The sequence below is a fragment of the Falco peregrinus genome, chromosome 9, assembly GCF_023634155.1.
Source record: "Falco peregrinus isolate bFalPer1 chromosome 9, bFalPer1.pri, whole genome shotgun sequence".
Taxonomy (NCBI): Eukaryota; Metazoa; Chordata; class Aves; order Falconiformes; family Falconidae; genus Falco; species Falco peregrinus.
This window is the reverse complement of record NC_073729.1, coordinates 34,908,912-34,936,895: the sequence shown is the minus strand read 5'-3', so window position 1 is coordinate 34,936,895 and position 27,984 is coordinate 34,908,912. Positions and strand designations below refer to the sequence as shown.

The 27,984-nt window shown below is 50.6% G+C and overlaps 1 protein-coding gene across 2 annotated transcripts in view; it reads left to right on the top strand.

Moving 5' to 3' along the window:
* Positions 1-731: 731 nt before the first annotated feature.
* The window catches only part of PPP1R16B (protein phosphatase 1 regulatory subunit 16B), a 60,707-nt gene continuing 33,454 nt past the window's right edge, over positions 732-27,984 (top strand). Inside the window, exons 1-2 of one of the 2 annotated variants that reach the window (XM_055814365.1) lie at positions 732-851; positions 19,404-19,806. In XM_055814365.1, the coding sequence (XP_055670340.1) occupies positions 19,560-19,806 (247 nt within the window). In that variant the 5' untranslated portion in view covers positions 732-851; positions 19,404-19,559. Of the gene's footprint in view, positions 852-17,753; positions 17,917-19,403; positions 19,807-27,984 lie in introns of those variants that run through there. The other variant, XM_005235884.3, reaches the window with a different exon arrangement.

Sequence of the window (27,984 nt, the reverse complement as noted above, 5' to 3'; positions counted from 1 at the left end):
CAGGACGAGCGTGGGCCCAGGAGCTGCTTGGCTTCTCTCCCAGTGCTGCTGGCTGGCTCTGGCTCCCGGCAAAGACTCTTATCTGCCCCTTTGTCCGCCTGTGAAAGGGGCATGAGGCATCCTTCAGGAATGGTGCTCCGTTCTCGCATCACTCACTGGGCTTTACAAGCCTGACAGGGACGTTGCGTTGCATCGGGGGCGGCTTTGAGTTTCTCCTAAAAAAATGCTCCAGGATCCCGTCCCTAGCACGGCCTCGTTCTGTGGCAAGCAGGAGCCTGCTGCCGGGCTTGGCGATTCACGCTGGCAGAAGGGCAAAAGGATTTCCAGCCGGGATGCCCTTGGCAGACCCCCCAATGGCAGCGCGGGCAGCAGCATCCTGCACCTTGCGCCTGGCCAGATCCCCCTGCTGCAGGGTGCCCAAGCCGCAACCTTCCACCAAAACTCGAAGACCTTTTTTTTTATTTATTAATTTTTTATGTACTGGTTCATTTATTTATTTATTTGTTTGTTTATTTATTTATTTATTCACACACACACCCCGCTACACAGACAGCCCCGCCCGCCCCGACGCGGTCCAGCGCCCCTTCCCGAAGGGCCGCCCCGCAGCAGCCGCTCCCGCAGCGCCCCCGGGATGCGGCCGCGCTCCGCGCCCTCCACCTGCCGGGCGGGGCCGGGCTGCTGCGCGCCCCCTCCGCGCCCCCTCCGCGGCCGCGCCCCCTCCGCGGCACCTCCCCGGGGCGGAGCTGCGGCCGCAGCCGGAGGCGGGCGGGGGCCGGGGCTGCGCGGCGCCGCTGCCTGCCTGCCTGCCCGCCCGCCTGCCGGGCCCGCCGCGCTGCGCGGAGCTGCCGCGGGTGAGTGCGGAGCGGGGCGCGGGGCTGGCGCGGCCGGGGGGCAGCGGCAGAGCGGGGGTTGCGGGAGCGGCGCGGGGTCTGCCCGGCCCCCGGGGTGGGGGGTGGGGGATGGATGGCGAGGGGAGCGGGAGAGCTGTGCCAGGCCCGCGGAGCGCTGCGCGGGTGCGGAGCGGGGTCCCCGCCGCGGCTGCAGTCACGCCGCGGAGTTTCGGTAACTCCAGCCCTGCGCGATCGCATGCGGGCTGGCGAGGGGCACCGGAGCACCGCGGCCGCTGCCTTCCCGGCGGGTGCGAGGGACCGCGGGGGGCTGGGGGTACCCCGGGCCGGGGGCGAACCGCGGAGGGGGCGCGGGCAGCCCCCGCGGCAGGTGTTACGCCGTGGAGCGCTGGCGGGGCTGGGGTGCGCGTTGGCGCGGTGGGGCATCGTGCAGGAGCCCGGACGCTGGAGATGGGAATTTCCTGCGTTTGTTCGTGGATGGGCTTTGCCTATCGCGTTTAGGATCCCTTCCCCTTCTGGCCTGATTCAGGGTGGGAGAGATACACCGGGTGGTAGCAGAAGTGTTAAGCAATTGTTATTCCTGAAATGGCATCAGGATTGCAGTTCCTGGTTTCTGTGTGAGATGAAGGTCTTTCTTGGAGAGAGTCTCCTCCAGGTGCTGGCAGACCAGGCAAACTTCAGCCTGAACTTCAGCCCCTTGCCCAGCCCCAGGGGCTGCGGTGGCAGCGGTGGCAGGTGGCGATGCTTTCGGTTGACTCTGTTGACAAGCCAACAAGTTCATGTTTATATCTTGGCTTACTTACCATGAACGGGTCTTTGCTGTGCTGTGATAACTGCTGGAGGAGGAGGAGGACGCTTCCAGCTACAATGGAGTAGCAGAAAAAGTGGCTTTTCACAAATTGTCAAGGAAAGCAGAGGGTTCACAAACCTGGATAAAAGCCCAAACCCATCCCTGAGTCGTCCTAACAAACGCCCAGGGAACCTCAGGGGAGCGGCGGCCCGGGCTGCCCTAGCTCTCCCCTTGACCCAGCCTCCCCGACCCGGTGTCCCGAGCCCTGCCATTGCTGTTCCCGGCTTTTTCCCAGGTGGAAGGGCCAAGCGCTGTTATGGCAGAAAGCAGAAGGGGTTTTTCTGGCTGGAACTGAATTTAGTCCGGAGGGGGATCGTTTTCGTAGTGAAGGATCTAATGCATTAAATCCTGAATGTGAAGGATACTGTTTCATTTGTGTTTTTCCCTTCCTTCTTTAAACTCTACGCTGTGGGTTAGACCAAAAGCTGTGGATGATATTGGGAATACTCTTATTACATTATTTTTATCGGGTTTGGATCATGTCCTGAGATCTCTCATGAAGCTGGGGTGTGTGTGGGGAAAGCTTACTTTCCTTCTGACTGGGAAAACATAAGTGACTATTTCATAAGAAAAATAAGATTTAAAGTGTTGAACTTCAGATATCTATGGTGGATGTGATGAAATGCTGAGATATCGTGTCTTCTTTCTGCCATCAAGACCACGTGTCCAGGCTGCCCATTTCTAACAATGTCTTGTTGTCGAGTCCATCGTTGCAGGAAAAATGACTCTGTGTGAGTGCGCTGGTACCAATTGTACCGGCTCCTTGGTGCTTCTGCATTGCTTCTGCAGCCACTTTGTTGGAGCCTTATTTTCCCTTGGTTTAATAATTAATAAAATGCCTGTTGCCTCAAGGCACATTTCATCCAGTAAGAAGAAAAACATCAACCAGTGTTTACTGGTTATGGAGCCTGAGGTTGACAAATAATGAAGCTTTTGTGGATGAGAAGATGTCTCATTTTTATCTTGCATAAACTCGCATAAGTGCAGGGTTTGTGCTAAAAGTCTTCTAAGGATGTTACTCTTTTCTTATCCCCATCCTTAAAAAGGTCGCTTGCCCGCTGGTGACAAGTGGGTTTTAATTGTGACCTGCCCTAACCTGTTTATGGGTGGTCTTCTCCTTTTCGCTTTTACCTATGCCTGGCTCAAGTTTGGCAGCTCTTGGGTATTTAATGACTGTAAAGATAGCAAAATCAGGTCCTACATCTTCACAGGCTTAGCTTCTTTGGTGTGAAAGAGATCAGTCTCTTTTGGGGCAATAAATTGCCCTCACAAATCCTCTGTCAGATACTTATGAACCACTATCATTAACTGCGTTTTGAATCACTCGTTGAGCTGGAGAGGGAAAATTGGCCTGCAGTTCATCTTGTCTCCTTTCAAACTGCTAAATGATGATTTGGAGAACTTAGTGGGCAAATTATATCACCAGCTAATTGGCCTAAGAAGAAGAACTTGCCTGATATCAAACAAGCTGGCTGCTGCTGTTCTTCATCCTGAAACTGTCTGCTGCCTCAGGTGATGCCTCCAGCTTCAAATACCTACAGGGTTTTTGTTGTGGCGCTGGAAAGGGGACATGGTAAATTCTTTCTGTTAACACCTGTGCATGGTGTCCACTCCACCTCCAGCAGATTTTGAAGTATTGTCCCTTAAAGTACAAAACCTCAGCATTCCAAGCTTGCCTTCCCCTGCGGGTAGCCCTCTCCTCTTCTTCCTCAGAGGGTGAAACTGCTCACTGGGCTGTAATGTTTTTGGAGGACTTGGCTCTGCTGGGGATCCCCGACAGAGCTGAATTTGGGAAGGAGGTGAAAGCATGATGCAGGGACCCTGCTCATTGCCTTGCCATCCGTGTCCCTGCTTTGGCAGAGACCTTTTTAGGAGTGACATGCCTCTCCCCAGACGTGTCTGGCAGCTTGGTGGCCCGGTGCTGGGAGCACAGGTCAGGATTAGCCCCTGCGTGGGCAATGAAACGTGCCGTACAGCTGGCTGGGGCCGGGGTGAGCAGGAGGGTGTGCTCTGCCAGCACCAACGGTCAGCCCGACCTTGCTGCTTGTTGAAAATAATTCAGGGCTGGTGGCTTCTCTGCAAGGAGGGCTGTAACTGCAGGCGACTGCCAGTGTAGAAGCATCCAGGCACAGCAGGTTCAGCCCTCCTTGCTTGAAGAGCTGCAGGCGTGAGCTGGGATGTGTGAAAGGGGTCAGCTGTTGGCTTTTTGCGAGGCTGTTAGTCGAGTTACAGCACCTCCTAGGATGGCCTTGCCAGCTGGCTCACCCTTTAGGGAAGTTTAAAGAGGCTTATCACAATCTTACTAGAAATCTGTCGTCTTCTATTAATCTACTTGTCTCTCTTCATCTCCTTTCCATGTGCTCCCTTTGCTCATTCATCTCGACAGCACCATTCTGCCTGCACTGCTGCTGGTCGACACCAGCTGTGCCATTTGCCAAAGTCTTGTTTAGGACACGTTCATTTGTAGACTGTCACTTTTTGCTGTCCAACATGATTTTTCTTTATATATATGTAGAGATACTATACTTTTAAAATGTTTGTTTTTGAAGGTGGCATGCCTGAAAAGGCAGCAGAGCCCAGGTGCTTTGCTGGCTGGGGTGGAGATGCAGGAGAGTGACGGTACCCAGGAGCAGACTCCAGCTCTGAGTAAGTGAAAGCCCATCCTACGCCAGGTCCCGCTCGGCAGTGGGCTCAGTGTGGAGCACAGCTCACCTTGCCACTGGCAGCAGCGTAAGGGACTGGTGATAATGGATGTAAATCACTGGCTGTCTGCACCTTCCCTACTGAAATCAGAATAGTTCCCGCTTCTGGGGTAGCGCTGCACTTTCCTTAATCAATGAGCACAGGTGAAGGGCAGCGGAAAACACTGTCAAGGTTTGGGAGGTGAGAGGAATGAACGCTACACCCCGAGTCTCATGGCAAAGCAGGAAAGGGCCCATTAGTGAGAACTGGTGATGCTGGACCGAGCTGGAACTCGACAGCACACCTTGGCACCTCTGGTAGCTGGGGCAAATGTTACTTTCAGAGTGATGCGATTCTTGCCGATGGACCTTTTCCTTGCAGGTTTTACAGGATTGTGTCAATACTGGGGTTAACAGCCACATAGACACCAAGGGGGGAAAAAAAAAAAAAAAGTAGCTTGGGGAAGGCTAATCCTTAATACCCATACAAAGCAAACAAATAGTATATCATTTGACATGTATTAGGTGAGCTGGGAGATCTCTGGCTCTAGAGGCCTGGGTAGGAAATGCAAAGCCTTTGACAAAGGTGGCTTGGCCACCCCTGCTTCCAGCGACAGCATCTGCGTGCTGATGCAGGTAGCGGTGCTGCCGGGAGCCGCTTATCTGCCTCTCCCGTCGACTTTCACAGGAATGCTCTCTCTCCTGCACAACACATTGTTTGCTATCCTTGAATGTTGCTAGTTGGCAGGGAAAGAGATCAGTGTGTTTTTTTCCAGAATAGTCAGCTGATTTCATCCCATGGGAGGTGGTTGAAAAGCAAGAGACAGGTGGGTTGGCATTCCTGCTTCGTAGCCTTCCATAATTCCAGCAGAAGGATAAACTGGGAAGTGCAGTTGCTGGGTACTCTTCTATGTTTGCATTTGAAAGAGCTTGATAGGCTGGGATTAATGAGGCTAAATGGAAGCTTGATAAATGGTAAATTCAAATGAACCTGAAACAAAAATGGCTTTATAAGAAGGCATTTGGGTATGTGTGAAGTGCAGATTGTGGGTTTCATCTGTTGCTGGTTGGTTGCTGGTTGGCAGAGCGCGCTGCCTGGGCTGCCCCCCTGCTGAGGCATGTCCCCCGTTCCCCACCCTGCCGTGTGCCTGCCACAGGGGTGACAGGTCCTGCTCGAGGGGTGGCTGTGCAGACCCTCCTGCAGGCAGTTGCTTCTTTCCTGGTTTAGGTTAATATAACGTTTCCAAATGTGGGCTATGACATCTGCATCCTGGAGCCCCCTGTGTCCCCGTATCCAGGCTCTAATTAAGGATGCTCTAAAAGCAGCAGGCCAGCTACCATGGCCTTGCAGATCAGAACCATTGGCCTAATCTATTTTTGAAGTGAATTAAACTAGAAGAAGGTACTGCCACGCTAGAATAAGAAGCCACCTGGGGAGTTAACCCAGAATAGTTGTTCTGCTTTGGATTTGCACCCTGTCTTGTTTCAAAATAACTTTCCCGTCTGTATGTACAAGCTCCATCAGCACAGAATGCAGGGCAGGACTGAAGATCGCCCAGCAGAGCTAGGAAAACATCTTGTTTTTCCCGAGGTCTTCTCTGCATTGCCTCCCAGTGAGCTGCACATGCTCCTTAACATAGGCATCCCTTTCTGTAATAAATCTGCCCTGCTTCTTGCTCGATCCCCTGCAGAGGTCGGTGCTCCTTTCCTACCCACCCCCCTCTGGCTTGCTGTAACCCTGGCTGCCAGCTTCCCGCAGCCACCTCTGCCCTCCTGTCCTGTCCTCTGCCCAGCCTTTGTGCTGGCTGCACCCAGTGACACAAGCATCCCGAGCGCTGTCTCCCCAGAGGTCCACGGCCAGATTGCACAGAGAGCTTTTCTTAGGCTGGGTGGGACCTTATCGCCTTTCTCAGTGAGTCAGTGTGAGCGCTAGGTAAGAGGCAGCATCAGGTGCCTTTTTCTAAGCTGGGGCTGATAACCTGAGCTGGACATAGGTGGCAGGCGTAAATTATTTGCAACAGCTGCCCTAGGTACTGCTCTTGTGCTGCTCTCGTCTTGCAGCATCGGCTGCGAGGAGGAGTGGGGATATTTGCATGATCTTTTGAGTTGTGCTGAGACACTCTGCTGTTACACTGCTCCTTTGGATTTGTCAGGCTTAAGTTAAATGTATATAATTTTAACATCTCATGATTCTTTGGGGGCTGACTCATGGTTTTTTGGCCTGAGTGAATCATAGCTCTTGAACTCCATTGCTAAATTCATTATGCAACAATTACAGGGTTGGAAATGCCACCCAAAGTGCACACAAACAAGCTGGCAGCAATTTTCCTCTCCTTTTCTCTCACCCTGTGTTGCCAAGAGACCTCACCTGTGAGTTTGCTCATTAGCTCTTGCCTGCGCTGTGTAGGTGAGGGTCTGCACGGCACACCGCATCTTGATGCTTTGCCCTTGAGCTGGAAGGGGTAGGAGTTGCAGGTTGGGTGTTTCTGGAAGAGAAGAGAGGGGACAGCCTAGGAGGGGAGGCTGGAGACGCGCAGCTTTGCTCGTTGGTGCCAGTTGCCTTAATTTTGTCACAACTGCTCCATGTGATGTTATGGCATAGTCATGGCATCTCTGATGATCCATATGGGAAAACCCCAAGTATGAGGCGCTGCTCTGCAGTGGCTCCATGTGGCAATATTGGATGTTGACAGCATTTCACAGGCATAAATTCTGCTTGATTACTTGCTCAGCAGCTTAAAGGTCAAATACCCATTCAAGGAGAAAGACCAAGGAAGGTGTGAGCCTTGCGCTGGCTGTCAAGTGTCTAGTAATACCCACCGTCGTTTTCTCTGCTTTGTGGACTAAGCCGAGATTTGGGGATTTGTATAAGGCTTGGCTTTTTATTGCGGAGGTTTTGTGCAAGAGTTCATCTGGTATGTGAAATTAAGAGGGGCTTTGTACCAGGTGGGCTTTGCTTGCCGACTTGTTTAACCCACCAAAGCAGCTGGTGGGAGCTGTGCCGTAGATCTGTCGGTGGGATGCAGAAGGGCCATCTCCACCATCTGCAGGATCGGATCAGGCATTTTCTGGCTTTAAAATGCCCCTGCTACCTGAATTTCACTTTCACTACCAGAACACTGATTTTTTTTCTGCCATCCAAAAAAACCTGCTTCTCAGAGCGAATACTCGGCTGAGGCACGTACGGAGTGGCAGGCTGGGTACCGGTACCTGGGAAGCCTCCAGAAAGTCTCCCTGAAGAGCAGCCAGTCTCTTCCCTGGGCAGGGCTGGCTGTTTGCACATCCAGGCCTTGGCTGCACGTTGAGACTGCAGGGGAGGGTGGCTGAACCTTGTGCTGGTGGGTGAGTGAGGTTCTCCTTGGTGGTTCTTGGCCCGTGGCAGCAGAGCACTAGTGCTTGTAATCCCAGAAATGGCAGAAGCAAAGTAAGAACTCGATTGACAAGGACAAGAGCAGTACCAGCAATTCTGGTGCCAAAGTTCATAGTCAAGTTAATCTAAAGTATCCAAAATCATATTTTCAGACTAAGAAGTGGTAAATATTTGATGAAACTGAATGTCAGAACAACTGCGTTGTCAGAGCAGCAAGTCAAGCCAACGTACCAGCTCTGACTGTGGCCAAGAGTAGATGCAGAAAACACAAAAAGTAGGGCATGTATGGTGACGTGCGGGTTGATAACTGAGCCTAAAAATAAGGTACTTTAGAAACATAAAATCTGCCTTGCAAGCAAGGCAGTGGCAAGCTGCTCTGTCTGATTTAAGACTGAAACTGGTGATGTTGGCACTGCAGAAAGCTGTGCTAACGGTTTGTTAGCATTTTGCTAGCAAAACATTTTGTTTCAATCTGATGGTTTGCATCTAAGATAAGGCAAGTTACTCTGGAGCCGTGCTTGGGCAGAGGTGGAAGTGAGAGGCAGTGGCGGGGCTGTTGGCAGAGATGCTTTTCCTCAGCCAAGCCCTGCTAGCAGCAGCCTGCTCCCTGTGCAGGGTTTCTGCTGATCTGCATTTTAAGGAGCTTTTGTCCTCTTGAAGTATTATGGTTCGACTTTCTAGAAGATGCACTTATAATACTCCTGCAGGCTTCAAGGGAAAACAGTCTTGATTGCCCTGCAGTAGCAGTATCTGGTGATGCCGACCTTTGAATGGGCTGGCACTGGCACCCTATAGCAACTATATGATACTGCTTGTTGGCATGCTGCAGGGAAGCCTGACCTGCTGTGCTGGAGGTCTGTAGTGTCAGATCAGCAGCCTCGGGACCCCCTTGCATGCTGGTGGCTGACCTTGACCTGCAAAGGCTAGCTGGACAGGAAGATGAATTTTTTGGAGTGGTGGGGTGACATGTGCATAATTCAGCAGTGAAATAAGTAAGTCATTGCGGAGTTCACCAAGGTGTAAGGGCTGTGCCTTAGACAACAAATCCAGATGTTTGGGCCATGTGGAGCAAAGCAACTCACACTGTAGCATGGATAATTCATTTTTCCCAAAGCCTGACCTCTTCACCCTCCCAGCAGAGCCTGCGGACACCCTGCTGGTCCCTGCACAGCAGAGGCAGGTGAGCAACACCATCCTGAGTAGATGTACAGGCTCCCTGATGGATGCAGGATGGGTCAGAGAGCACCTTTTTGAATAACTTGGTTAAGATCTTTTAAGGATTATTGGAATGGTTACAGATATGCTCAATAGTGTCTGTAAACAGTAGCGTTGAAAGCATTTTGTTAGCAATAATTAAACGCAACTGCTATTTAAAAAGGTTAAGTCAGACTGTTGGGAAGAACAGCGTCCCTTAAATCTCCCACAAAATCAATATTCCTCCTGTCAGGTATGTAGCAAACACTTTCAAATCCTGGCAGTTGTATTCAAGCCCACCACAAGGCAGCACATCATCCTGACAGCAACGCTGCTTACCAGTCTCTCGGAACCTCTCTCCACGCTGTGGTGGGCCGCTCAGCACGTTTGGCTCTGGCACTTGGGGGCTCCGAGTTGGTTGAGGGTTCTGCCCAGCTGGTGACATCTGTCCCATGGCTGGAGGCAAATGCCTGCTGCTAGAGGGCTACATGGTATTTGCTGCTGTGGTCTGGTCACCTGGGGACCTCTTCTGGCTTCTGCACAAGGTGATGCATCCCGCAGGACCTGACCTTGGATCACTGGGTGCTATGGTCTAGGTGATCAGCTTGGAAGAAGTTGTTGTCTCTTGGTGGCAATGTTGGTACAGCGAACTCCAGTATGGGTGTGCAGGGATGAATCTTCTCTTGCATACCAGCATCATCTCACAGCGTGAACCCATCACGTGTTGTCCCTTCCTGCCATCTGATGGTGGTTGTGGTGGCTTTGTTGGCTGCTGGCATTGTCACAGCAGTGCCACAAAAGCTGGCAGAGTCATGCTTTTGCTTTGAAAAGAGAAGAGCGAGGCAGGACTCTCCTCTGGTGGTGAAGAAACCAGAAAAAAATCAAAAAGGGGAATGTATTCCCATGGGATGGTAACGCCCTGCTGTGTCCCCCAGCCTGCTGCAGAAAGGCAGAGCCCCGGGGCTGCACAGCTGGGTGGGGGCAGGTGGGATGCCCGCTCCTGTGCAGGGGTGCATGGCCCAGAGGTGACAGTGAGGGTGGCCATCCCCTGGGAAAGGCACATCCCTGTCGATAGCTGAGAGCCTGCAAAGCCCCTGCCACTGAAACATCCCATGTTGGCACAGTTTGAGGTGCCTAGGAGCTGTAAATGGAAAATCCAGGCACTTATCTAGCTTGTTGCAGTGCCAGAATAGGGCAGTTCCCAGGATTTTTTGTTTCCCCGTGGGCCAAAATGTGTGTAAGTGGCTTTAAACAATAGAAGGATTTCTGTTAAAAAGACTGGGGTGCGGACGAATAGGGCTTTAATTTGTACCTTAAGGGAAGGGTGTGGGCTCTTGCAATGGTGTTTTTGCGATTCTGTTGGAAATTAGCTGTTTTTTTCCCATGTCTTATTTTAAAGCCTGTTTTGGGGAAAGATTTGTTGTTGTTTTTCAAATTACAGATCTCTGAATGTGTAGTTTAAAATGTCAGGAAGAGGGATGCAGTTTTGGAACACCCCACACATCTGTCTGTTGCAGGGTTGATAAAAACAGAAGCTTTAACCAGAAAAACAAAAAAAAGAGGTAGTATCCCTGTCATAGATGGGTCAGGCTGCTTTCCCTTGCAGGTGTCTGCATTGCAACCCACACTCACATATAATGTGGTGTGGAAAAAATAAATGGAAAGCCGAATGAGAGACTTACACCCTCAATTAATTTTTTTTTTTGTTGTTCCACATAATCGGAGCTGCTGCATGCCTTTCCTTCAATATTTAACTGCCTGGCTCAGAAGATGGGGCTGCCCTTGTGCGAGGGAAGTTGGGATTCAGTTCATGTTTGCACAGAAATCCCGTTCTGATCTTTCTTTCTTTGCCTAAGGGCAGGGATCCTGCTGCTCCTCTGATGCTGGAGATAAATTTTGTTAGCAGATACTTTTCTTTGGGAGAGCAAAGGGGAGAGGGGAGTGGTATGTAATGAATTCTTGAAGGAATAAAATTTCCTTCTCTTCAAGCATAGTCTTCTCTAGAGTCCTGTGTGCAGCTCGAGCCTGTCTGCACTGTCGCCGGTACAGTCAGTGGGGAGCAGAGGGGAGAGCTTTGCGCATGGTTTGATGTGAACAGTTCTTATCTAAGGAAAAAAAAAATGAATCGGTACAATTAGCGTGTGCTCTCTGCAGATTTACAGGCTGTTGAATAGTTTTCTCTGTTGCACCAGGCTAAAAGGGGACGGTGTGTTTTGGTGTGTAGTTTGACACCGAGTCCCAAACTTAGTTTCTGATTTTTACCTCGATTCAAAACCATGTTTAGATTTCCAAGCTCACACTAACTGACACGTCCCTCTCCTTTCTCTGTGTTGCAAGCTGATGGCCAAGAGCCCCGGGCAGCTCTTTTTACTGAGTCACCCATTGACCTGAAAGCAGGAGGCAAACCAGAGGTTTCACCCTTGGACAGCGAGAGGGGGCTGAGCAGTTTCTGCAGCTCCAAGGCACCCTCCAAGGGGCACTGGGTGCCCGGTCTGGGGCGATGCCTCATGCTGGGGGCTGGAAGAGCCCGGTCTGCCCATGGGTGCGGAGGGAAAGCCAGCGAGAGCAGAGCTCGGCTGCCTGGTTGCTAAGTAGGATGCTAGGGAACAAAAATGGAGAGGCGAGGAAAAACCCTAAACTTGCAATGAACACGAAAACTATCCACAGAAAAGTTTTGGATTTGAAAATCTACCTGGGCAAGAAGAGTTCAGTGCAGAAAAATGGCAGCCTTGAGAGAGCTGTGTGGAGCAGATGTAGAAAAGAGCGTTGTTCTACAGAACTTCTAGATTAAGGTTTTCTAAAATGCCTCCGAGCCCTGCTGCCCTGCACTGGGGATTGGGCTTAAGGAGCAGCTTTGTGCGAGACCCATGTGGAGGAAAGCAAGCGCTGGGCTGGGCTGGCTTTAACGCTCTGCCTTTCTCCTAAATCATGTGTGTACGTTGTGCTTGGGCTTGTGTCCTACTGAAGCAAAGCCCTCCGTGGCTGCGGCCGTGCCCAGCGAACCCAAAGGCTCAGCTCTCCAGCTGTGCATAGGAGCCTGATGCCCGGCGTGTGTACGTCTGGGGACCACTGCCAGACTTGTTTTGCTCACCACTGAGGTGCTGCTGGAAAGAGCAGCGTGATTCCAGGCACACTGGTGTGGGGGAGGACTGCTTGGCACAGAAGGTCTTCTTTATTTATTTATTTATTTTTTTAAGGAAGCCCACGTTGAAATATTGATAGGAAAAAGAATGTATATTGTGTTGTGTCGAGTGTTTACAGGAAATATATAGTGAAAATACTGAGGGGCTTTCCTCAAACAACTGCCAATATTGTTAGGAGTGGAACAGTTGGGAGGAAAAAAGAATGAGGCACTTAAAATTTTCTATTACCAGCATCAGCTCCAGAGATATTTTTTTTTTTACTTGCTGTTTCACATTTTTCTTCTTTCTCATATTTCATTCCCACTCTTAGGAAGGAGCTCACTGAAGAGGGCGAGATTATCTAGAACTAGAGATAAAGCGGCCAAACCAAAATGTTTTTAGTTCTCTGGGGAAGAATTTAGCTTTAAATTTTGAGCTTTCCATTCAGCTAGAAATATAACATCGGTTGATGCACCTTCACCACCAAACTTACCTCTGCATCAAGCAGCAATGAAACTTCCTTTACTGCAGATGGGTAAAACAGTGTCTTCACTTTAAGAAGGTAATTGGGGCACAGATTAAATTACTTACTTTGCATACAAGAAACCTGTGGGAAAGCCAAGAATCTCTCCTGAAGCTCCCAATTTCTGATGAGATCTCTCACCCAGAAGACTTCTGTACCTGCTCTTCCTCACCAGCACTCCAGGGCAGGCTGTAGGAGTTGTGCTCTCTAAGGGGTCTTGGCTTTTTTTTTTTTCCCTTCCCCTCCCCCTTTGTATGTTTTTAAGTGATGTTTCCTTACACTTTCTCCTTCATTCCTTCAGGAGGAACCATTTGTCTAGTAGTGCTGAGCATCTGCTGCTTAAAATGCTGCAGAAGCCTTGAGTGAGGAAATGAGCTGTTTGTTTCGAAGAAACCAGTGAAATTAAATTGTTGCTGCATGATTTTCATAATTTTTACTCCTCCGTGTGGTTAACCTGCGGGTGCTGTGGGGCTCGCAGCAGGGTGCAGGGAGAATCACATGGTGCGCGCGAGAAGAATTTGCTACCAGAAGCAATAGCCAGAGCTGAGGGATGAGCAGGGTTTCACCAGTACCTCACAGCTGGAGCACAGGGCTAGAAATAACAATCCTGAGGTGGTGGTGTACCCCTTACAGCCAGCCCACTGCCTGAAGTCAGGCGAGTGACCTTGTTCTGTATTCATCTGTTAATCAGTGGATGCTTCACCTCTGGGGGAGGGTTTGTTGCATGTTATTTTGGAGGTACTGGCTCAGGTGTGGGGCTGGGGCACCTGCATTTACCGGTGGCAGGTTTCTGACGTCAGCTTTGCTATCATCCCTGACATCCCGGAGGAGATAGTGGTCAGGGTCCCCCTGTGTTACAGATATCCAGACAAGGGAGATGGTACAACCTGTCTGGCATGGTGTGATATTAGAGAAATAAAAATTTTGGTTTCAGAAAGGAAGCCCTTTAGGAGGCTGGAAACACTGCGTTTTGGTTTGCTTACCACTGCAGACATTCACCGTGGGTGTTTTTGTTCTCCTCCTCCTCTTCCCCTGGGCTTTGCAGGAGAGGTGACTGTCCTGCAGGTGAGAACAAGTGCTTCAGGGCCATGATTGCTCAGAGGGACAGGCGACTTTCTTGTGGTTTGAACTCCACTTCCCAGTTTGCCATGTGGTCGCTGTTGGTAACTGACCCTCTGTCTTCATTTGGAAGCCCCAGTGGCCGAGTCCCCTGTTATAGGTGTGTAAGGCTGTAATGGTTTGGGTCATTGGGTGGTCAGGCTTGGTGCAGTGTCCTTGTTGACGATGCTCTAATGAAATGTTTTTCCAAAAGGCAGGAGGCGAGAGAAGCAGTTATAATAGGGAAAGACACCCTGGTTCTAAGCTATGGTTTCTTAGCATGAAAGAGCCTCTTGTCTTGATCCAGCCTGTACTAATTATGAAAAACCAACAACAACCCACCCTACAAACCCCAAGAGCTCTTGGTCCCGAACAGAGCTCACTGTTCCCATGAGCAGGCCAGAAGAGGGGTTTGGTTGCCCACCTTCCCGAAGGTGCTGCAGATTGCTGCAGGGAGCAGCCTGCGTGTCGGTGGTGGGGTGGGGAGCGCCTTGGCAGAGCCGGCGCCGTTACGTGCTCGGCAGTGACACCGTTTAGGAAATGACTTGCAGCATGTTCCTCTCTGGGGAAGGTGGGAGGGGGATGCTGCTGCCCTTCTCACCCCCGGTCTGGGCTGCGGGGAGGGAGGGAACGGACCTCAGCTCTTTGTATGGTCAGCCCCATGACACATCCGTGATTTGGACAGCCCCGCTGGGTCCCCCACCTTGTTCTCCCTTGGGGACAGTTGAACTCCTGTGCCCTTCTTTCCCTGCCGTTCCTGCCTGTCCCTTAATCTGTCACCTTCTCGTGGTGGCTTTCTGGCTCTCTCAGGATGGTGTTACGGCTGCTGGGCTGCCATTGAGCTCTTTTCCCTCACCAGGGAGCAAGCAGCGAAGAGCTGCTCTGCTGCATCCTCCAGACCCTGGGGAGATCCTGGCCAAGAGCACAAACTGCCACACAGAACATGCGCCTTTGGCCGCTTTGTGTCACCAAGCAGTGACAGCCCTGAAGGTGATGCCTGAAAGAGAAACGCGGGAATTCTTCACTGGTGCTCGCTGCCAGAGGATGGGTTCAGCAAAAGGGCTGCAACGGGCTGGTCATCTGGCTCTTTGTGGGCAGGAATAGCCCAGACTGGCCTTTGCCCTCGTAGGAAGCAGAAGGGGTAAATGTGGCAATTCCTCACCTTGTCATGGTGCAGGAGTTGACTCTTAATGAAATAAATGAATCAGCCGCCGCCTCTGCAGGCTGCTTATGCGCTCAGATCCCCGCTATAGGCTTTTGTGCTCGGTTTCCAATTCCAGCTGAGAGGAGATTAGCTTGGGGTGGGGAGCAGAGGGCTATTTCTGTCGCTTTTCATGCCACCGACTTGACTTTATGCTGCAGGCACTTCATCTAATCAGCTGGGCCCGATCCTGCGGGTGCCTCCCCACGAGCAACCCAGTGAATGAAAATAATCTCCTTGACTTTGGAAGCGGCTGCTCACTACCTGGGTCTTGAATTTTACCTTGCTGGAAAGATGCACGATTTAGAAGAATTCTCTACTTGCCGAACTATTTCATTGCAAGGTGTCCCACTCGAGGGTTGCTCTTCCATGGTTTGTGTGTTATTTTTTTTTAAGTGGAATAAAACTGAAATCAATTGATGACACTTAAGTGAAGGACTCCTGTAAGTGTTTGTGTTCTGCTTCACCGTCATGCTGTGCTTAAAGTAGTGCCTTGGGGAGATGTGATGGAGGATTTGCAGGGCTTAGCTCCAGCTTCATCGTCTGGTGGGGAGATGAGGAGGCTCTCCAGCATCACTCAGCGACGTGGCTGTCTTAATGGATCCAGCTTCAACCTCAGCAACATTATAGCAAAGTGTCTGCAAGTTGAATGCTTTGTAGGAAGGTTGAGGGGGCCAACTTTGAGTGTGTGCTGGAACAGGAAAACAAACCCGCTCGGTTTGGTCCTTAGAGGTTGGTGCTTGCATCCCACGAAGGTGAAATGGGAAGTGTGTGTACAGGAGATGAAGGACCCCTCTGGGCGGGGCTGGTGGTACCTGGTAGGCAGCTTGTTGCAGCTGCTGACTCAACTAAACTCTGACTTCACAGAATCGCCGTCTCTTCTTGTATTGTGAGTGAGTAACCAATGCCCTGACAGTCCTTATGAGCTTAGCGAGATAGATCTTGCGCGAAGACAAAACACACAGGAAATGCAAACTGTTTTAAAAAGAAACCATTGTGGTTGCCAGCGCTTGCCTGCCCTGTGTAGGGAGTGAGCTTTGACACAGTTGGAGCGGGTCTTTTGTGCTGCAGCGCCGAGAGGACGGCGATGGCACAAGCGGGATACAATAGAGAGTGTCTTGCCTTCCTTTTGGCCCCCGAAATAGCCGCCTGCTGTCCCTGCGGGGCCGGGGGCCGCATGTCTGGCAGGATGCGCTTGGCATGGCGGCAGGCAGATCTGCTGAGCTCATGGAAACTGCTCAGTCAAACACGAGGGACAGCACTTCCCCCCCCACCCCCCCTTTTTAAAATAAAACAGAAACCAAAATGTGATGCCTTGCAAACCACAGACACCCACACAGCCAGCTTCTGTGGCGCTTTGCAGGTAAACAAATGCTGGGGCCCAAAACCGTGCTGTCGTTAGACTGACCAGTCTGTGTGAGGAGAAGTCAATGTGCTGGTTTTTTGGTACAGGGAAGAAACTAGGTCATTGGGAAACAGGTGGTTGGAGTAATGGAGCCAAAGTCTCTCTGAGGCTCTGGGGTCTTTGGAGGGTGCTCCAGGACTTGTCTGGGGGAAGCTGAGCTGTGTCCCTTTCAGGAAGACTTCTCAGGGTGACCCCTCTGCTCCTTTAGAGGTTAATTTGCTGGTTGGTTTGAGGAGGTGCTGGCATCTGGTAGGTCCATAAGATGTCTCTTGGTGTTCGTGGACCTCCCCTCTCCATTTCAGTCTCCTCTGGAGGCCACTCAAATCTCCCTTTCATTCTGTTGTGAGAGCAGAGGAGCTGCTGGAGGACGAGGTGCATGCGGGAAGGCTGAAACGTGGCAAGCAGAGCAAGCCGCGCTTCTCCTCACCTTACAAATCAAAGTCCTGTTGCTCTTTCCAAGGTGCTGTCCTAATACCGCCAAGAAAGCTTCCAGCTTTTTTTTTTTTTGGTAAACAGGGAGATGCTGAAATAAAGTTTCTTTGCTTTAATAAACCGGCAGAATTAGGTCCTCGTTTCTACTTCAGGTGTATTTTGGGAAACATTTGTTCATCTTTCAGCAAACAATGGCAGAAGTGGCCTGGAAAAGGAGCAGGGTGGGAGTGTGCATGGTATGCGGAGAGGCATTTCCTACCCTTATCTCCCCTCCTTCGAGGTATTGTAAACGGGGCTTCAGATCTGCAGCCTGTGTTACTGGGGCAGCGATTGCCAAAAATGATACCTTCCCCGGGATGCCTGCAAGGGGCAGGAGCCGTGCTGTGCGGAGCAGGGTTCAGGAGAGGTGGTGAAGAGCTTTCCAGCCAAGCGCCTGTGCCTGGAAAATGCGTCTGTCCCAAAATTAAAAAGTTTTTTGCAAAGTGGGCTGCATTTGCACTGCTCTTGTTGGCAGGGTTTCTGGGGGCCGTGGTGAGTCCCGGCTCGTGGGGGCTGCGGGCAGGGGTCAGGGGGAGCTGTGCCATGGAGGAGCTGTGGCACGCTTTCCAGTGCTGTGCTAAAGCCATGCGTTGATGTTCTCCATTTTGGGCAAGTGTTTGAATTTCTGGGTAGTATCTCTCTTATGAAAAGGTTTGTAAGGGTTTGGATTTGTCCCTGTGTGGAACTGAAGTGTTTATTTTGCAATGTTAAGTTCTTACAGGATGGAACAAGGGTTTTCTTGTTCAGGTCTATCTGAAACCCTCAAAATAAGGTTTGCAGGTGCTGCTGAAGCTGCCCTTGGCCTTCTGATGGCTATTTACTGGATAAAGCGACTGCCCAGGACCTGCCTGTATGCTCTGGCTGAGTTTGTTTGTTTTTAGTCCTCAAACCAATTATCTTGCAGAGGAAATGATGTGCCTCACTGTCAGTCTGCCAAGATATTTATAGGTAAGGTCAAACATCTGTGGAAGGTCTGTAGCAGTGTTTGGAAGGAGCAGCTGTCTCATCCTGGCAAAACTCACTGGGATGTGGTGGATGTGCTGCGTGGCAGGGACGTTTCCCTGCAGCTCCTCGGAGTAATGCCTCCCTGACTGGGCTGCTTCGCCTCTGAAGAGGGACAAGCAGTGGCTTTTCCTGGCTTGGCTGGAATGGGGTAAGGTTTGGTATCCTCACCACGTCTCTCACCTGGTTCTGGCTACCTCTCTTCTGCTGCTTCTGCTGCTATTTTTCCCACAGAGGCTTTGCATCCATCACTTAGGAGACTGTTGCTTGCTCTGTTTTGGAGCAGGAGAGTTGAGCAAGGAATGGCTTCAGCTGCCCTGTTGGAGTTTTCTCAGGTGCTTGTGAATACTTAAGCTCTCCACAGTCTCCCTTATTCCCCGTCAACTTCCCCCCCCTCCCCGCTTCAAGTTGGCTGAACCATAAGAGCTCTCACCTCATACGTGGTTATTTGCAGCATACCTCGGTTTGGCACGCTCACCTTGCCATTCAGCATGCTTCGTGCCAGTCTGTTTGGAAAGGACTCATTCAGTTTGCTCGTGACATTGGCTTTATTTCAAACACACCTTTCCCTGTTGGACTGCTCCTTAAATCTGGGACATGTTTCCTCCTCCTGTGCAGCAGATGATTGCGTGGCTGCCCATGGGTTGCCCGGTTGATCACTCTGCAGGTAGCACTGCTCAGAGGTCTGATGTCGTGGTCACATCGAGAGTCTGGGGCTGTGATTTAACTGCTCTTGTTGCTGTGCTTGTGGAAGCCCGTACAGCAAAACCAGAATGAGATAGTGTGTGGTGAAGAAAAAACCTGAAGTAAGAGAGAAATGAACACAAACCCCATGGTTTTAAGTCGCTGAGGTGTTTTAAGTGTTAGTAATACAGTAATACCTCCCTGGCAGCCACATCCTACCCGACTGCCCTCAGCTAGGGCTGGGGTGAGAAGGGGCTGATGGATGAAGTAGAAGAGTGCAGATGCTGCTGCTGGTGAGTAGAGCTTCTCTGGGAAAACCTGCCTGGCCTCAGGGCACTGGACAGGTAGTCCTATGCATCTCCAGCTTCTGGGTTGTTTCTGCTGGGATGGCCTCGTCTGGTGTCAGGGCTGCCCTGGGCTGTGGCACTGCAGCTGCGGTCCCCTCTGCCCTGTGCTTTGCTGCTCAGCCCGAAATGCTTCAGGGAGGCGGCTGCTGGTGTGCATCAGTGCGGCACAGTCCCGGCTGCGGTGTTGGGGACACCTCTAACAAGGGTGCTGGTTACGCTGGAAGGGGCCAGCTGGAGGGAAGGATGAGTCTCGGTGCTTGAATCTGTCCTGAGCTGTCTGAGGAATGATACCAAATACCGTGGAAGGTCTTTGCTCATTAAGACTTTCTTCTGCTCATACGAGAGGGCTACCTTGAACTATAGATGTGACTGAATCGTACAGTAAAACTGCTGCTTTATCAAGAGGTTTTTGCTTGGGTGTTGGGGGTGGGTGAAGGGTGGAACCACAAAGGCTAGTGAGAACAATGGAGAGATTAAAGTGCAGTTGAGTGAGCTGCCTTTTGATATGGTAGGTGTTCCCTGTCGCATTTTCCAGTGGGCTGATCTTTGTTGTTTGTCTGCACAGGGTGATGAGACTTGATCCCTCACACTTTCCTCCTCATTTCAGGTTTCCACCATATTCTCGTTGGACACTGCAATGGGCCCTTCCCAGTTCGGCCTCAGGATGCTCGTATAGCAGCAGGTAGCTGCAATCCAGAGGACCTGTGGTGGGACATTGTTTCCTGCTGGGACATCCTTCGCTCCCCCTCTCTCAGCAGAAGCAATGGATGCCCATGTGGACCTCCTGACAGAGCTGCAGCTGCTGGATAAGGTGCCCACGCTGGAGAGGCTGCGGGCAGCCCAGAAGCGGAGGGCTCAGCAGCTGAAGAAGTGGGCACAGTATGAGAAGGAGATGCAGCACAAGAAGCGGAAGCATGAAAAGAAGAGAAACGCAGTTAACAGAAAGAAAGTGTCTTTTGAGGCCAGCGTTGCGCTGCTGGAGGCTTCTCTGAGGAACGACTTGGAAGAAGGTACGGCACTTGCACTTGGCGGTTTCTTTTGTCTGGTGTGTGTGAGGTCCATGTAGCGCTGTGGTGTGCAGAGGCATTTGTGTTGACATCCGTGGACTGGACTGTCCTTGAGGTGGTGTTGGTCTGTAGAGTGTTGCTCTCTGATACAGCTATGGGGTTCTCAAAGCACTGTGTGACACCAGTGTCACCTAGATTGACATCTAGAGTGGGCACACAAATGCCAGGATAGGGCAGGAGTTGTGACTGGAATTTGGGGAAAGGGAGGCGGCTTTCATCTCTTTTCACACTTTCTACTTACAGCAGGTGTGAAACACTTCTTTGCCTGCTGGATGCGCCTCTTCTAGTGGGCTTATAGAAGTCTGTCGCAGGGATTTACATGTCAGTATAAATCTCTTCTGTTTCCCTGCAAGGCGGGGATGATTGAGAGCTACATGGATGTATGAATTTTTTTCCTATTCAAAATACTGAAAAGCATGGCTTTGCTTAATGCTTCCTATGGAAGAGAACTGCAGATTGTTCAGAAACTGGTGTAATTGTACCATTTCAAAGTGAATCAAAGTGCTTTGCTTTTGTTTCAAAATCTGAAGGGAGTTAGAAAAAAGAAAAAGTCTCAAAGTCAACCCCTGTTAGCCTCAGCACAGCACAGGGGAAAATCCGTAAAATCTGAGGAGCTAGAGCTCGCTTCTCTGCAGAGAAGTGAAAACATTTCTTGGAGGAGACATGGAGTAGCCTTTGGGGTTGCTGCTCTGCCAGGTAGCGAAATCAGTGTGATCTCCCTGATCCCTTGGCACGGCAGAGGTGAAGGAGATGCATCTCTACTTGCCAGGTTTCCTAAGCATCTCTGCTAGTGAATGTTGCTCTACTTACCAGCATCTTTTGCAAGAAGCAGTACATACTTGCCTGGTATGCGGGTGGAAGGCAAGGACCTTGTCTTGTCTTGTCTTGTGAGGAGTCTCCTCAAAGTCGTGTCCCTGTTTCTGAGAAGGCCTTTTTTTTGCACTGTAACTTGTCCTTGTGTGTGTGTTTTGCCCCCGTTTGGAAACGCAGCATTTTGGTGGTGGACAGTGATGCCTGCCTGGGTGTTTGCCAAGCCCTGCTGTGTGTCTGTGGTTTTGTGTGAGTCTGTAGCCTCTCTTCGGAGAGCAGACCTGTGATAATGCCCTGGAAACTGCAGGCTTTTATTTGTTTCTTTCGTGCTGTAATCGTTTAACAGTGGCTTCCAGCTCTTCGCTCCAGTGAACCTGTGTTTCTCACTCTGAGCCGTTGTAGTCTTCCAGGAGAGCCCTGACAGTGAAGCCAGCTAGAGCCCTGCTGTGAAATAGCGTCTGTTGGCATCGCCTGAGATGACAGATTTAACTTGTGTCGCCTCTGCCTGTGCTGGCAGGTACTTGGCAGGGTATGGCTGTGGGTTTCGTACCCAGCTGCCCGCCTGTAAGTGACAGGTCACAGCGCCGGGGTGGCTAACGAGCGTTTCATCATCTTCCTCTTTGTGTGGTGACGGTGCCTCTGCTCCGCGCTTGGGCCGGAGGGTGTGATGGGGCCATTGGGTCTGAGGGAGGCATGGCCTTCTGCCCCTTCTGGCTTTGGGTCTGGGCAGTTGGAAGGAAAGCTGCTTCATTGTCTGCCTTACAAATATTTTTGTATTTTGTGAGAGATGTGCAAATGGCGGAGGAGTTTGCAAACTTGGCACTGGTGGAGGGTAGCGGTGCACCCCGATGGCAGTGAGCAGGCAGGGCTGGTGTGTGTTCAGGCAGAGGCGTTAGCGTTCTGGCATCCGAGGTCCTGTGGATGATGGTCTTGCACCACCTGTGGACATGAATACTTTGCTGTTGGGGGTGGAGGGATTGAGCTTTCAGCTCACGGCTTCGCTCTTTTCCTCCTGTAAGGGAAACCCATTGCTGCAGGTCTCTCTCGGTACTGTAATTGTGTTGGCCTCTTTCTGCAGGCAAACCCAGGTAATGGGCTTTAACCGTCGGTGCCCCTTTTCGATGTGATGCTGGTCACACCAGATGTGATAAAGGCACTTCCCTGCTCGGTGGAAAATCAACCTCTCCGCCCACCGGAGAGGGCAGGGGCAGCATCCCTGGTGCCACAGGTGCTTCCCCTGTGCAGCTGGATTTTTCAGATGCCTCAAGTTTTGTGGTCAATTAATTTAAGCCCTAGAAATAGTGTGTGGGCAGGTCCCGTCCCTGCTCTGCCCTCTCTGTGCTGTGGGACCAGTGTAAAGGGGAGGAGGGGACAGAGTCAAACCCAGATGCCAAACTGGGAAAATTCCTTATTAAGTACCCTTGGCCAAAGTGAGGGGATTTGTGGGCTTTTGGAGGTCCTGGGTGATTATTTTGGTGTATGAATCATCTTTTGTTTCCATGTGGGAAGTGGAGGGGGAGGTGAAACATAAATGATTAAGACATTGAGAAGTTAGCGTGAGGAAGGTTAGAGAGCTGGGGGCGCAGCTGGCACGCGTCACCTCCGAGCTGCCTCTGAGAGGGTGTGCTGTTTCCATTCTTTGTTACGTTTCTCTACTTCTGTATTTATCTTTAACATTCACACCCCTGGAATGGGAAAGAGGATGGAGTTATGCATGCTGTGCAATGAAACCAGGGAAAAGAAAGCGGAGCTGGAGGCGGTGGAGCGAGTGCTGTAGGGTGGAGTCAGTGGGTGCAAAACCCTGCCCTGCTCTTCAGGGAGCAGCCCCCTGTCCCTGAGGACCTGGATGTGCTGGCTTCACTGTCCTTTGCTGTGCCTTGCCCAGATGTAATTGAAAGATCAGCGTTTTGCTCAGCCTCCGTGCACTCGCGGGTATCCGCAGCACCTTCCCTCCTCCCCGTTTCCTTCTGCCATCGATGGCACGGCCACCGGGCTGAGCCACCCTGGTTCCCACCTAGCCTCTGTCTCTGCCAATGTGACAGCCTTGGAGAAAAGGACTTCTTCCCTGTGTAAGAAAGAAATGCAGGTTTGTCCACAGGTGACTGGGTGTGATGCAGAATTGCTGCTCTCAGCGTGGTGGTGAAGCAGGACTGAAGGCAAGAGCTCCCAGGGAGCATCAGCACTGGCGTGGGCAGGAGCAGCGAAGGGGTGATAGCTCCTGCCTGCTTGTTCCTTGCATCTTTTGCAGCAGATCTGTCAAAATATCCCAGGTTTAACAAACAAGCTGCTATTAAAAGCTCCTTTGTAGCTCTGCTGAAACCAGGGTAGGGAGCACGCTGCAGACACGCTGGTGGCAGATGCGAGCGGACAGTCACGCTGGGGAGAAGTAGCGATGGGCAGCGACCCCAGACCAAGGGCAGTGGTCCCTCTGGGCTGCGTTGTGCTGGCCAGGACCTTTGGTTAGGCAAGACAGAATATCTACAGGCAGTTAATGGGTGAGCTCCAAGGCAAGAGCAGAGCATTCCCAGTGGACCCGCTCCGCTTTCCCCTGTGCGGGAGCTGGGAAGGGCACGCTGTGGAGGGGCATCGCACACCATGGCTGTTCTAAGTGGAAATATGTTCAAGCCCTTACCCAGCTCTAGGTGTGATCTGAGCTGGGTGCAGGGGGATGGTGCAAAGGTAAGCTCAGTCCATACACAGAGCTTACAGGGAGCAGCAGTGCGGTGTACAGCCTCTGGGCTCTTCTAATGGCTGTGAAGGACAGCTGCTTTATTAATGCAATAAAGCAATGTTTTATAAGCTACCCTACTAATTGCAAAGAAATTGTGAGGGCTGCTGAAGGCCATGGCCCTTCAAGGCCACCCTGCAAGGAGATGGACTGAAACTGTGGGGAAGAGGCTGGTCCTGCCATTCCCGGGGCAGCACCTCGTCCCCAAGGCAGCCCCGGCTGCTGCAGGGCTGTCATGTCCAGGTCTTTCTACATCGCTGAGCTCCTATAAAAGCAGCCCCAGAGTGCGGGGAGAGGAGCTGATCTTCTGTAAATCAACAAAAGAGAACCCAGAGGTGGATGAAGCGGCTGCCTGTACAGATGTGTGGCATTTGCTGCCTGGAAGCCCCTTTGCACACCCAGCCTGTTTGCAGGGGGAGCTGCCGCTTCAGTGGCAGAAGCTGGAGGTGTTTGCCTTAGTTGTGTTCTCTTCAGCAAACCAACGGAGAAATAAAGCCCCTGAAGGACTGATTCACCTTCCAGCAGTGCTGGAGGTGCCCTGATTTCTCCGGCTCTCAGATGAGAGCTGCCTCTCCGCGGGCGCCCGCTGGCCCCCAGCCGTGGCTCTGGGAAGCACTGCTGCAAAGTCCTTCAGCTCCCACCTTCTGGCACTGCATCCTGCAAGCAAAACTTTGTCACATCCAGAGTGTTGCATAAAACAGCGTTTCTGCAGAAGTGTAAGCATGCAGATCCTTATGGCTGGTGAGCCAGAAAGTGAATGACAACTCAGATTTGATGATCTTGGACTTGCCATCCAGCAAAATGGTTCCTGTTAGCAGAGCAGTGGGTGCAAGTTGGGGCTCACTGGGTCCTGTGCTGATACGGATATTTCCCTGGGGAGGGTGTAAGTATTGCACAGCTTATTTATGTAAATACACCCCCATGTTTCCCTTCATGCCAACCCTTAAATCTCCTGTAAATGTGCGATAATGATGAGTGTGGTAAACCCTTTTAGGAGCCATCCCCAGGCAGCTCCTGCTGCGCTCCCTTTGCACCTTTCTGGAATAAACCCAACGTTGTCGTTTGCAAAGGCACTTTAAAAAGAGGCCCTAATTAGTGTCTATAAATTGCTTTCTTTAACCTTTCCAAGTTGATGTGATCTGTTCCCTTGTTACTGAAAACCTTTTATGAGGTGCCTTAATTTTCCACCCACATTATTAGTCTCCTGAAGCTTTTTACATGGGGTTCCTGTGTCCAAGTCTATGAGCAAGTGCATTTATCTGTCTGAGAAGATTTTTCTCCGGGGTTTCATGCCCTTCGAAGGGCTCTGAAAAAAATATCTCTTTTATTGCCAATAGTCTGAGTGCGTATCTGGGTATTTGGGGAATGATTCAAGTCAGAAATGAAGTTTCTGTTCAATAGCAAAGGTGGTTCTTGAGTTTGAAACTCCATAGGTGTGGAAATGAAAGCCATCGTCTTTGGGAAGCTGCGTGTGGGAGCCCTTGGCAATGATGGATTTAGTTAATTTTGTTAATGGCGGTTGGTATGTCTTCCAAAAGCAGATTCACATATTTGGCCACATTTAACTTGGCTTTTTCACGCAATCTGGATGTGATGCCAGTGCGGGGTGGCTTGCATATGGCAGCTAACTAGATGGCATCTGGGAGCACGAGCAATATTGAATATGCAACTTTCTCTGTTGTCATAACAAGTAAATCTTTTTTTTTCTTCCTGACTTCACGGAATTTCAATCAAGTGGGAAGATAATTTCCATTTTCATAACAGCTTGAAATGCCAACTTTTCCGTTTGAAAATTAACGCTGGAAGTCCATCTCTGCTTTTCCTGGGATGAGGCCCTCTCCTTCCCCAAATCTGGAGTCAACTTACACATTTTGTTTCCAATCCATTCTTTAGACAAAAAAGTTGGACCAGAAACACGTCTTTAAAAAAATTTAAATAACAAAATGAGATATTTCCTTAACGTCAGGATGTATTTGATAAAATGTGACACCAGGTGTTGCAGGAAAGCTTTGGTTGCAGTGGGTCAAGCCTTTTCTTAATCCCTTTCAGAGGGATCAGGGTGTCTGTTCTTGGGTCACTGGCGGTTGCATGCACTGAGCATCGCTGCTTGCTGTTTGAAGATGTGTGAGTTGAGACACACTCTTGCCATGCCTGCAGAACAGAAATTGTGCATCTTTTGAGTTTCTCTATTCACAGCAAGGCTTGTAGCACAAGCGGTCTCTTTCCTGCGCCCCATGCAGTGAGCAATTGCTTTTCTTGACTAAAACAAGAACTGAACATGGGCGTGCAAATATGCTTTGACTGTCCTTGCTAAGAAACGGTGAGGTAGGGATGCTGGCTGGAATTTTTTTGATCAAAACTTAAACACCACCACCCTGGCCCCAAGCCTTTTACAGGCTGGCTGCCCCCCCGCCCCCAGCTCCATGGGCACATCTTCCCACTCGTGCATTGTTCCAGCAGAGCGCCCGTCCTCGGCTTGTGTAATGGAAATGGGTTGGTTTCACATCGTTTCGGTTTCTGGCTTTTATGTGGGTGCCAGCTTCCGCCATTTCTGATACCACTGGAAATATTTCTTACGTATCTGGTAATAGTATTAGAAGATAATGAATAAGTACTGGATTAAAACTACTTGTCCCTCCAGTAAGGATTGTCTGTTTGGATTCAAGGTGTTTTAAATCTAACAGGGTTTGGTCAATGATTGTTGCCAATCCCAGATTTTTGTTTCTTACTCGAAGTGGCTTAAGTCACTTTTAATCAGCTTCTAAAATTTGGCTACAGTGTGTTTTGGAGGGGAAACTCCTTGACCGCATGTACCCCTAAATAGAAACTGGGCATTTCTTCAGTTTATTGGTATTGCCGACGGTTGCTTCTTAATGCAGCCATGAGTATTCCCTTTCCAACAGAGACCTGGGCAATGAGGAGTAAAGGCTGAAACTCTCGGGGCTGTGCATGCGAGGTGCAGTAGGTAGGATATGTGAGGTCACCATCTGCTCTGCAAACCCTGCCCGGCCAAATCACAGCAGGGAGAGCTCAGGGCACCACGGCCACCTTTGCTGGGAACGTCAGGACTTTTGTCAGTCGAAGGCAGATTATCGATGGGACCTTAATTCATCCAGGTACCCAGAGATGTTTGTGCATACAACCAAGTACTAAATCGCTGGTGTTTAACCTTTCCCTTCCCTGTCCTGGCTGCTCTGCCTCCGCTGACATGGGGGCAGCCTTGGATGGCTGTTTATTTTCTGATGACTCTAGGCTGTCAAATGTCAAAGCCTTGCTTGTTTGGTTTGTCCCCATCTGAGCCTGATAATACCTGCTGATACATTAGTGGCTTTTTCTAGCCAGTAACTTGCCAGCTTGGTTGGCCCTGTGATGTCCCTGTCATTTCCCTGGGGGGATTGTTGTCTGCCATCCACACAAAGGGGACCAAGGCATGGAAGTGCAGTGATGGCCATCGATATGGGTCGGATCAAGCACTGAAAGCAGCATGCCCGGCTGCCTGCTCTGTGGGATAACGGTGTGGAAGGGCTGACGCTACAGCCCAGCCAGCTCCTTGCTCCGGGGGGGCTGTGACACGGGGTTTCTGCAGGCAATGTGTTTGTGGCCTGCCTGGCTGCCTTCCAGGTGTGTGCTGTTTCCTACGCTCCGATTAACTGTGTGTTTTGTCCCACTCCAATAACAAGAAACCAGAGAGCGTAAATAGCAGCTCCGTCAGGGACCTCTGGTATCTTCTGCGTAATAAGCAGCAGCAACTCAGAGTGAAATATCGTCTGTCTTCCCACCTTGGCCGTGACCTCCGATAGCCAAGGCTCTGTCTTGCTGCAGTGCTCTGTTGTGATATCTAACTCAGTTCTGCCAAAACGACGTAAGATGTTAGCCTGATCACTCCTGAGAATCGCTGGTACCTCACGTTCTGCAGCATCATTCTGTTCTTAAGTGTATTTCGTCAAAAATAAACCCCACCATATTCAACCCCAAAACAACCCATAACAAAAAGCACAGTTCTGCAGCTAAGCGTCTAACTCTTTGCAAATCAGTATTGGTGGGGAAATGAGTGATTTTGGAGGTGAAGCCTTCTTGCAGGGCTAAACCTCATGGGGCTGCTTTACCCTGATGCAGTTGCAAACGTGTTTCCGGACAGGAAGAACCTGGCTGTGAGCTGCGGTTGCAGCTCTGCTTTCTGTCCCTTCTCCTGGTCAAGGAGAACTTGAAAAGTAGATTAAATCTATTTATTATTTTTTTTTCCCTCCAGATTTAAATTCCTGTCTTTCTGGATTTGGGCCAGCTTAGCTTAGCTGGTGTAGATTTCTTCCTCCTAGAATCATGGAAAATAGAGGTTGAGAGGGCCTCAGGAGGTCATGTAATCCACCTCCTGCCCCAAGGCAGGATCAACTGTATCTAAAATGCTTGTTAATGAGGTTGGAGTTAGGTATCTTAGTGTATTTATAGGCAGCTCCACAACTCAAGAGCGCATATACCTGTGCAAATGGCCCTGCTTCTCATCCAGTTCTGCATTTTATTCCCACTGGCTATTATTTATCATCCTTTATTTGCTTTGCATCCCACCCTTATGCTTATTGACTGCG